We start from the raw sequence: 9145 nt of genomic DNA, 5'->3' as shown, positions 1-9145 counted from the left end.
AGGGGAGTAGAGCAGAGGAAGGGGGAGGGGAAGGGAGTGGAGTGGAAGGGCGAGGGGGAGGGGAGAGGGGAGGGGAGGGGAAAGGAGCTGAGCAGAAGGGAGAGGGGGAGGGGAGGGGAAAGGAGCTGATCAGAAGGGAGGGGGGAAGGCCAGCGGAAGGGTTGGGGGAAGGGAGGAGAGGGAAGCGGAAGGGAGGGGAGAGAGGAGTGGAGGAGAGGGGAGAGAGAGGAGTGGAGGAGAGGGGAGGGAGAGGTTGCTGAAAAAATGAGCAGAATTGAGTAAGTTACTTGGAATTCCTCTGTAGTTCATTAATATATTGTTTATTGTCTACCACTCCCATTACACTGCGAATTTTATGAGGATATGAATCATGTCTATTTTGTTTACCACTCTATATCCAGAATGTGGTAGTCCATACTAAGTGCTCATTATTTTTTGAATGAACAAATGAATTACGATGATGGGGGGTGCTAAAAATAAAGATTCCAAGAATTCAAGCATAGATGACAGAAAGAATACAAAAGATAGGCCATGCGGAGGAAATAATGAGTTTAAATTTTGGACTCTATGAGTTCGTGAAGTCTGTAGTGCATTCTGGCGTTCATATCTAGCGAAATTCCATATTTGAAACCGGAGGTCAGAGAAGGGGGGCGCTGAAAAGTCATTAGCATACGAGTAGCAGTTGAAGTCACGTGGGAAGAGGGAGGTTTTAAATAAGGGACAGCCCCCGGAAGTGACGCTAGTAAGAGGGGAGCCAAGGAAGGAAGCGGGTAGGTTTGCAGTTGAAGCTAGTCTGAGCAGCGGAGAGTTCGGGGCGGGGGGAGAAAAATAACCTTGAAGTATGAGAAGATTCAGAAAAGAATGGTCTCATGGTGGAGACTCAGGAAGACACCAGCGAAGAAGGGACCATTTTGATGAGGAGCCACAAACCAGTTATTCGTGGTAAGACTATAGAGCTATCTAATTGATTTGACCACTCAGAATTTGTTGGCGCCTTTGAGGTGAAGGGTTTTAAAGGATGCTAGAGAGTGAAATCAGGTTGTAGTGGTAGTTAAATCGCTTGAGCTTGAACCCTAATTAGTTTGTGACTCTGAACAGGTTACTTAATCACATTGTGCCTTAGCTATAAACTGGAGATGATTACCTCATGGTGTTTTTGAAGTAATAAGTGAATATGGATTAAAATGCTTAGAAAAAGTACTTTGCTCGCGGTTTTAGCTGTTGTTAGAGAGTAGGTTACAGAAGGTGGTAAATGGCAATGTATACTAATCTTCTTTTGAAGTCTGAGACAAAAACTTCATGCTAGATGAGGGAACTTGATAAGACTTTCTTTATGAATAGCAGATAACATAAAGAAACCAAATCCGTGATTTGTGAATAATTTTAGGAATGCTGCTGAGACCGTTGGGATTCGATTCAGTGAGGCTAGATTCTTCCAGAATGTTCCAGAACTTTAAACCTTAAACTGTTCTCCACCAGTCATGCGCAGTATGGTTGCATACCTCCCCAAACACCACCCCTTTTTTCTATAGGCTACAGATCCAGTAGGTTTCTTCTCGCGTTTCTCATTGGTCTTCGGCGGGCCTTGGCCCCGCCTGCTGGAGCAAAGAAGCTCCCCTATTGGACCATTTAGATGATCGTTGCTTGTCTCGTGTCGCTGGGAAAATGGATACTTTCGGTTAGAGTATCTAGTTTAGGAAAGCCAGGGACTTTTTCTTCCCAGTGAAGTAGATAAATAGCTAACGAGTGAATACAGGAGGCAGATGGGAGGGTGCGGTCGGAACTGAAGGGAAGTGTACTTAAGGTTGGAACATCGGGGTGCTTTTAACAACGGACCGAGCTACTTCCGGGAGAGAATGGGCGGGTAGAGAATTCGGCGTTTGGCGGGTTTAGCTGTCTTCCTAAATATTTGGTCCTCCAGCAGCCGAGACCGCCGGACACGTGAGGAGGTAGTGACACCGCCACTGCCAGAACAGGCTGCTTCGGGCTCGCTCATGGCCACGTCTGTGGTGAGTGCCGGGGCCGCGGCAGGGTGCCGGGGCGCCACGGCTCGGGCAGCGGAGGGGAGGGGCGCTGGGGCGGGCTGGCTGGTGGTCACGTGGTCCGGTGGCGAATCAGGGCCTGGCCCGCTGGGCTCCGGGGGCGGGACTCGCTCTCTGTAGCCCCTCTTGGTCCGTAGCCCCCCTATTCCCCCGCCGACCCCCGACTCCCGGCTTCTGTGCAGTCGCTTTCGGATGCTGGAAAGGACCCCGAGATGGGAATTGGCGGGAGGCGGGAATGTTGGGGACTGTTCATGGCTTGCGATCTTTTATTCTCCATTACTTCCTTCTCTAAATAACTTTCAATCACCTGACAGAGAAATGAAACGGATTCTTAATTCAAATAATAGGCTGGGCTTGGTGAATGGCTGGGGGAAGAAAGGTACTTAGTAATCATCCATCCACCAGGAGAAAACCCCAATGGCATTTCTCTTCTTTGGTTTTGCAATTCTTTACAAATGCCGGTGAATTTTTATGTAATGTGATGAAGTTTCCTAAGTATGTAGATTCTCAAGTGTTTCATTGACCTTTATTTCGTACTCTTTATTTTTTCCCCAGTGAGTAACTCCTTGTCATTCTGGCTTAAAGAGGGAACTCAGCACTCCCCCACCCCGCCCTTTTTAAGGTTCAGACCACATCATGTTTATTGCGGTGAATGTTTTGTAAAATATTGAAAGCCTACAGTACTTACAGCACCAGTTACCAAGCAAAGATTATCAATTCCAATCTGAAATGAGAAAAAATTCACTAATGAGAGGTGATTATGTCCTAAATACACGTACTTTAAAATGGTGAAAAATGTGAAAACTGGAAACTTTTGAGCACTGAACTTTATAATGTCCAAATTTATGTGGAAGAACATGGAGTGTGTATGGAGCTACAAAGTGATTGAAATAAATCAGCTTTTTTTGGTGGGTTTGTCTATTAGGAGTTGGAGGGTTAGTAATGTACACGTCTGAATTTTTTCTCCCAGGATTTTAAGACTCATGTAGATCAGGCATGTAGAGCTGCTGAGGAATTTGTCAATATTTACTATGAGACAATGGACAAAAGAAGACGGGTGAGTGTTAATAGACTCTACCACTCTTTGTTAAGTACCAGGGTTTTTGTTTTTTGTTTTTTCTTAGCCAGCCATTCATCTGACTTGCATAAGTGATCATTGTGGACTTGTTGTTTAAAAGTGCCTTGTTTACGGAAGGATGAGTGTGACGTTATGGAAGTGTGGGCTCTGGAATCCTATCTCAGCTTTGCATTTACCTAGCTCTGTGACCTTGGGCAAATTGTTAACTTCTCTCAACCTCATTTTATTTTTAGGGGAATGTAACTTACTGCACTTGACATGGGGCTTGACATATATTTACCTAAATATGTTACCTTTTTAATCTCATCGTTCAGCCAATATGCTTTAAAACAGCATTAGTGCCAGTGAAGGAGTCTGCCGTTACAGGGAACGTTCCTTGATTTGCTCGTTTCATTTCCTATATTAATAATTTCTGATTAAAGCTCACAGCTGTAGTTGGCACTCACGAATAGGATCCACATGGCTTGGATACTTTTAGTTTTCAAAAGAGCGAGTTCTCATGTCATCAGCTTTTTTGTTGTGATGTATCCCTGAGTCATATCTTCTAAGTAATTGTTTCAGTATGTGCTGGATGGAGTCTTGCCTAGGTCTCTTATCTGCGTAGGACTGCTTTAGAGAGCTTTCTTTATGCTGCAGGTACAGAAGTTAATCTCTCAAAATTTCTATTTTTTTTTTAAGGCAGAAGATAAAAGAAGTTACTGGTACCGATGTTTGACATGGAATGGGGGCAAGGGACCTGACAATGGATGTTTATTGTGTCTTGCTGCTTTCAAAAATAAAGTAGCAAAAAAAAGGCAACATAGTTTTACTTACCAGAGTCAAGATAAGGGGCTGGTCTTTTCATCCGAGTGAAATTTTAGGATTAAGCAAATAATCTGTCCTGTGACACGCTAACCTCCTGTGACTAACTCCTGTGCCTAAGGGGTTAACTGTTGACTTCTGCCTTATGTGGGCCTTAACTTACATGACTTAGCAGAGACTCTGCACTGGCAAGTACTTGTGATTCTTGTGAACAAAACATGGTGTTTGAGTAGTACTAAAAGGAATTCTTCCTAACACATACGACATTAGATTGTTCAAATATTCAATGACTCACATGTACGTAAACACTAGGGTTGGAGCGTCCAGGGAGGGCCCGACTGACAACTCTGTTTAATTCTCATAATTAGAAACTGGAGAGAGACTAAACCTGGTTTGGGGCCGCATGTGCTTGAAACTTGTAATCTTTTCATTCATTTTAACAAACAGAAAGCAAAACTTCAAAACCCTCTTCCAGTTTGGATGCACAGTGGTTTCATGGCTAAAGTGAAGTCATCTCTATTAAAGCCAAATATTATAAGGCAGACACCTTCCTTGCTCACGTTATCTTCCAGCGGGAGGGGCAAGGGGAGTGGAGATGGAGGTAGAACTGTGGAAGTGTTTTATGCCCCCTGTAACCCTTTGATCCATTTCTATAAAACGCTTCCCCAGAAACAAAAATCTTTACCTTTTTTTATTCTTTTTCTTTTCTCTTTAAGGCACTAACCAGGCTGTATCTGGACAAGGCCACTTTAATATGGAATGGAAATGTTGTTACAGGCTTGGAAGCCCTAACTAATTTTTTTGAGATGTTGCCTTCTAGTGAGTTCCAGGTCAATATGTTAGATTGCCAACCAGTGCATGGTAAGATCACGTTCTTTCAACATCGTCTTTTGTTTTCCTTTAGTGAGCACTGACCTTGAATGCCAAAAGCAGCGAGCAGTTTGTAGTGATAGAAATAATGACTTTTTTGAGCAAGTTGAAAGTGAAAAGTTCAGCAGTCAGATCAAACTTTTGGTCTTCCTTTAGATGCATCTCATTCCAGAGAACCTCTAGTAGGTTTTGCTGGATTGTATGATTATGGTGGATTAACACTTAGTGAGAAATTGAGGCTCAATGTGCTTTTGGTTGATGGGAGAGGACTAATTATCTGTTGTCCCTGAATAAGCAGCTGCCTTTGCGCCTTGAAATGTTCCCAGAGAAAAATTATAACAGTCTCTGAGCAATGTTAGTATCTTACAACGTACTTAAATTTCACAGGAGAAATTGATTCTGTTATGGGACGAAATGATTTGGGAAGCCAGAATTTGATTCAAGGTAGATTATGCGATACATAAGATTGACCTCTAGGTGGGGTCCTAAGCGTCGGAAGTGGTAGTTTAGGGTGATCTTTTTTTTGCCCCCTTTGTAGTTCTTGAAAAGATAGCTTAAGGAAGGCAGAGTAAGAAAAAGCTCTGTTAGAAAGCCAATGAAATATTAATAAAATACGGAAACCAGATGGTCCTGCGCTAGACATAAGCTCTTCATTTTGAAACTTCAGAGTCCCCAAAATCCTTCTGGACTGAAAATAATTTTAATATGCTCTGAAATGATAATTTAGTTTTCTGCCTTTGGGTGCGCATGCCCAAGGTTCTGCTCAAGGTAAAGAAAGTTGATGAAACGTTTTTTTCTGTGTTAAGTTAGAAACAATGTTGTTTAAGCCTGAAAATCTGCTTCTTTAGAGATAGAAACTGTGCCCTCTTCTCTTTTTTTATGTGGGTAAAGAACAAGCTACTCAGGCCCAGACCACAGTTCTCGTTGTGACCAGTGGAACTGTGAAATTTGATGGAAACAAACAACACTACTTCAACCAGAACTTCCTGCTCACTGCCCAGTCGACTCCTAACAACACCGTGTGGAAGATCGCAAGTGATTGCTTCCGTTTCCAAGATTGGGCTAATAGTTAAAAGGGGGGCGTTCTTGTTTGGTCCATTAGTTCCAGCAACAGAAATTTATGTGAAGTAATTCTTTTTATTGTGGAAGCACTATAAACTAATATGTGCTGAAGCTCCGTTTTCTTTAATACTTTTTTATTCCTAGCAGCACCTTTTCTAGCAGCTGCCCGTTTGGATCGTTGCCCTTAAGAGCTTTAATGCTAGTTTTTTACATGCCTTATATACATTTCACTAATGACATTCTTGTGGTGACATTGTACACATGGTCTCTGTATTAACATACGCACTGTGAGCCCAGCCTATTGCAAAAATGAAACCCTTTTATAATAATACCTATGGGATATCAGCACAACATAACTCTCTGGGAGAAGTGGAGTTTTTTTTTGTTGTTGTTATTAGCTTAATTTTTTAGTAAGATACATACCTATTTTCAGTAAATGCTGGTAATGTAGGTTTAATATAAGGCTTATCCAAATCAGTTCAGTGAAAACATTACTAATTTAGGTTTGCATAGCTGCTCTGACGTATTAGCATGTAGAGGTGTTCAGCGGTCTTTTTTCATGTTAAGTATTTATTTGACGTTGGCATGTTTTCTTATGGAGTGAATTAATCTACTAAAACATTCCCAGTTGATACTTGAGTATTAGATAGGCTCAGTGGTTTAAAAGCAAAACTACGTAAGATTTTTCTTGGCAGCTCCAAGTTTATAACCTTAGGTAACGAATGGTAGTAGCACTAATAGCTTTAATGGGAGAATGGGGAGTGAGAAATGGAAAGGATCCAAGGTTGGCCAAAAGTTGAGGAGGGTGGCCCAATGGTAAATTTCTGGTACTTGTTTTCTACCTCCTAAAAATGTAGCCTATTTTTAGGATTTAAGTCCTAAATTATCCTTGCCAAATGGTCCTGTCACTTTTGTTCGAAGAATGCTTTTGAAAGGTTCTTCCCGTTCACCTCATTCTTAATACCAATCTATGTCTCAAATTCATTCAAGAACTTCCGGGGGTAAGATGTCAGCAATAATGCTGACCCTGCAGGGTCTGACAGGAAAGTGGGAAACAAAGCCATTGCTGTCTCTTTGGGACACTCTTAGCTTCTAAGTCTTCCATGTGAACTTCAGGCCAAAAGTCTCCTATGTATTACCCATCCCCCAAAGTAAGTGATTTGTTCTCTGTGTTTTACACTGTCAACTGCATTTTCTTCCTCTTTTTCACTTATTTAAAGTTAAAATTATTTAATTTGATGATTCGTTCTTCTGTTGAGCAAATCAAACTGTTTGAAAGCATGTTCTTGTCATGTGGCTAGCTCTTGGTCTTTTTAAAGAGAAAATAGAGGGCAGCAGATTTTCATAAGCTCCTGGACTTCAGAGGCACAAGTTGATTCGTCTTCCATCTCAACATCTGAAGAGAAAAAGCTAGCTCTGGTTTTGGTTAAACTTTAAAATTTTCTCCATTCTTGTGTTTATCGTTTCAGTGTTTTTTAAGCTAAATGTGCCAGCTTCGTTTCTCCATCGGAACTCAAAGTTATGGTTTCTCATCACTTACTTTGAAAACCAGTGGTTCGTTTACTCTTGCCCCAAACTACACATTTTACTTCCGATGTGTTAATAGAATAGAATTAAATATGGGAGGAGAGGGCAGAACTGAAATGTAGCCCACACTCTCTTGTAGTACTGATCAAAACTTACACGTTATAGTCTACTCAGAGCGAGCTCATTCTAACTTCAGATTGGCTGTCTAAACCTACACCTCGAGCAGCAACAGTCAGCACCCAGACGCTGCCCTTACCTTGTAGAGAGCAGTCTCAAGTGAAAGCTGCACATATCTAGCAATAACTGAATTGAGCGGTTGTATTGTATGTTTTAAGACTTATATATACATGGCTTTTTCCAAACTCTGTAGAACTTTTACATGGCTGGAACTACTCTTGTATGGACTAAGACTGTATTTTTGACATGGTATTTTTGTAACTTGAAAAAATAAAATAAAATTTGCCTTGTGACAAGTTTTCTCAAGCTTGTTTTAAGGTCTTTTGATTTTTTTTTTTAAAGACTCCAGAAGAGGTGGTGGTTTCTTTACAATACAGCGTTTTTCAAGTTAAAGAAAAATACATTAGAATGTTGAAAACAGTGGTTGACAAGTCTGGATTTTGTCTTTTCTCTACCCCACCTTGTTCCTTTCCTACCAAATATTCACACTTGCAAGATCACCTGTTTGAGGTAGCAGTGAGGTTTCTGGTGAGATGTTGGCAATTTTAACCTTGAGAAACTTTAGCCAAAATGCTGGATTCAGCAGGCAGTCAAGCCAAAAGACAGTTCGTTTCCAAGAAAGAAGGGTCCCATTAATTTCAATTCTACATTAAAAAAATGTCACCAGGGACTTGGAGAGGAGTGAGAAGAAGCAACAGTCTTTGAAACCAACTACCATTTTCCATCTCTTCACAGGTGCACTTATTTTTCACAATTTAACATCCCTGAAATTGGCATGGATCCTAAATTGATGCCAAATCATAGTTTAATCGGATTTTTCCCCCCTTTTCTCAGTAGTAGCAAAAGTACTGGTGAGTCTCACAATCGGGGGCATCTTAGATGAGATTGATGAAGTACAGTAATGAGTTGCCTAGATAGGAATGGTTAGGAGTCTACTTAGGTCTAAATGTGTAGGCATAGTGGAAGGAAAAGGCCGTAAGGCCTAGGAGGCTAGTAATTCAAGATTCAAGTTCTGTCAAGTTACTTGTATGACTAGCTTCACAGGACTGGAAGAGCCACAGACCTTATTTAAACATGCCTGAGCCTTGGTGACCTGGAGTCTTAACATGTACCTGGTTTTTGGAAGTTACCTAGTAATATGCAGTGTGTCCAAAAAGATAACCCCAGTGAGGTTAAAGGGTACATGTCATGTTTGGAAAAGGAGCAAGCAGTCCAAAACAGGCAAGAAGATACCATGAGTTCTCTTATTCTGGAATATTGCTGGATTGACTTGCTTGAAACTAGTGAGGCAGGAAATTTGGTAGATGGGAACTTCACTTGCTGATTTTTGTGATTTAATACAGGGTATAGAAAAGATACCCACGGTATGAAGGATAAAGATCTATCTAGGGAGAAATGGTAGGGCATAGTTGGCTTTTGGATTTAACAGTTGGCTCTGTACAATGAAAAGATTTCATCAAAACACTTGGTTACCAAACTGCTGTATTCTATTAATAAATATTTGCCCTTCTTTGTCAAGTACAGCTTTCTATACAAAAGAGTTCTCAGTGACCACCTGTGGGCTATCTAAGTCAGTCTTGCTTCCTGG

At 41.3% G+C, this 9145-nt stretch overlaps 1 protein-coding gene across 2 annotated transcripts; it reads left to right on the top strand.

The window, feature by feature from the left end:
* The first annotated feature begins 1645 nt into the window (after positions 1–1645).
* NXT2 (nuclear transport factor 2 like export factor 2) lies at positions 1646–7858 on the top strand. Of its 2 annotated transcripts, none has more exons than XM_040629247.1 (4): positions 1646–2009; positions 3013–3099; positions 4638–4782; positions 5683–7858. In XM_040629247.1, exons 1-4 carry the CDS (start codon positions 1995–1997, stop codon positions 5862–5864), a joined length of 429 nt encoding a protein of 142 aa, XP_040485181.1. In that variant the 5' UTR covers positions 1646–1994; the 3' UTR covers positions 5865–7858. The 2 variants fall into 2 exon arrangements, with proteins under 2 accessions (XP_040485181.1, XP_008707525.1); XM_008709303.2 differs by lacking the exon at positions 1646–2009 and adding an exon at positions 2645–2796.
* Positions 7859–9145: the final 1287 nt, after the last annotated feature.

The sequence above is a fragment of the Ursus maritimus genome (assembly GCF_017311325.1).
Source record: "Ursus maritimus isolate PB19 chromosome X unlocalized genomic scaffold, ASM1731132v1 scaffold_X1, whole genome shotgun sequence".
Taxonomy (NCBI): Eukaryota; Metazoa; Chordata; class Mammalia; order Carnivora; family Ursidae; genus Ursus; species Ursus maritimus.
This window is presented reverse-complemented; position numbering and strand designations above follow the sequence as displayed.

Bases quoted from the DNA above. Each gene is read 5' to 3' on its own strand.
- NXT2 (XM_040629247.1), top strand. The intron at 3,100-4,637 runs GTGAGTGTTAAT...TTTCTCTTTAAG, and splicing joins CAATGGACAAAAGAAGACGG to GCACTAACCAGGCTGTATCT. The intron at 4,783-5,682 runs GTAAGATCACGT...ATGTGGGTAAAG, and splicing joins AGATTGCCAACCAGTGCATG to AACAAGCTACTCAGGCCCAG.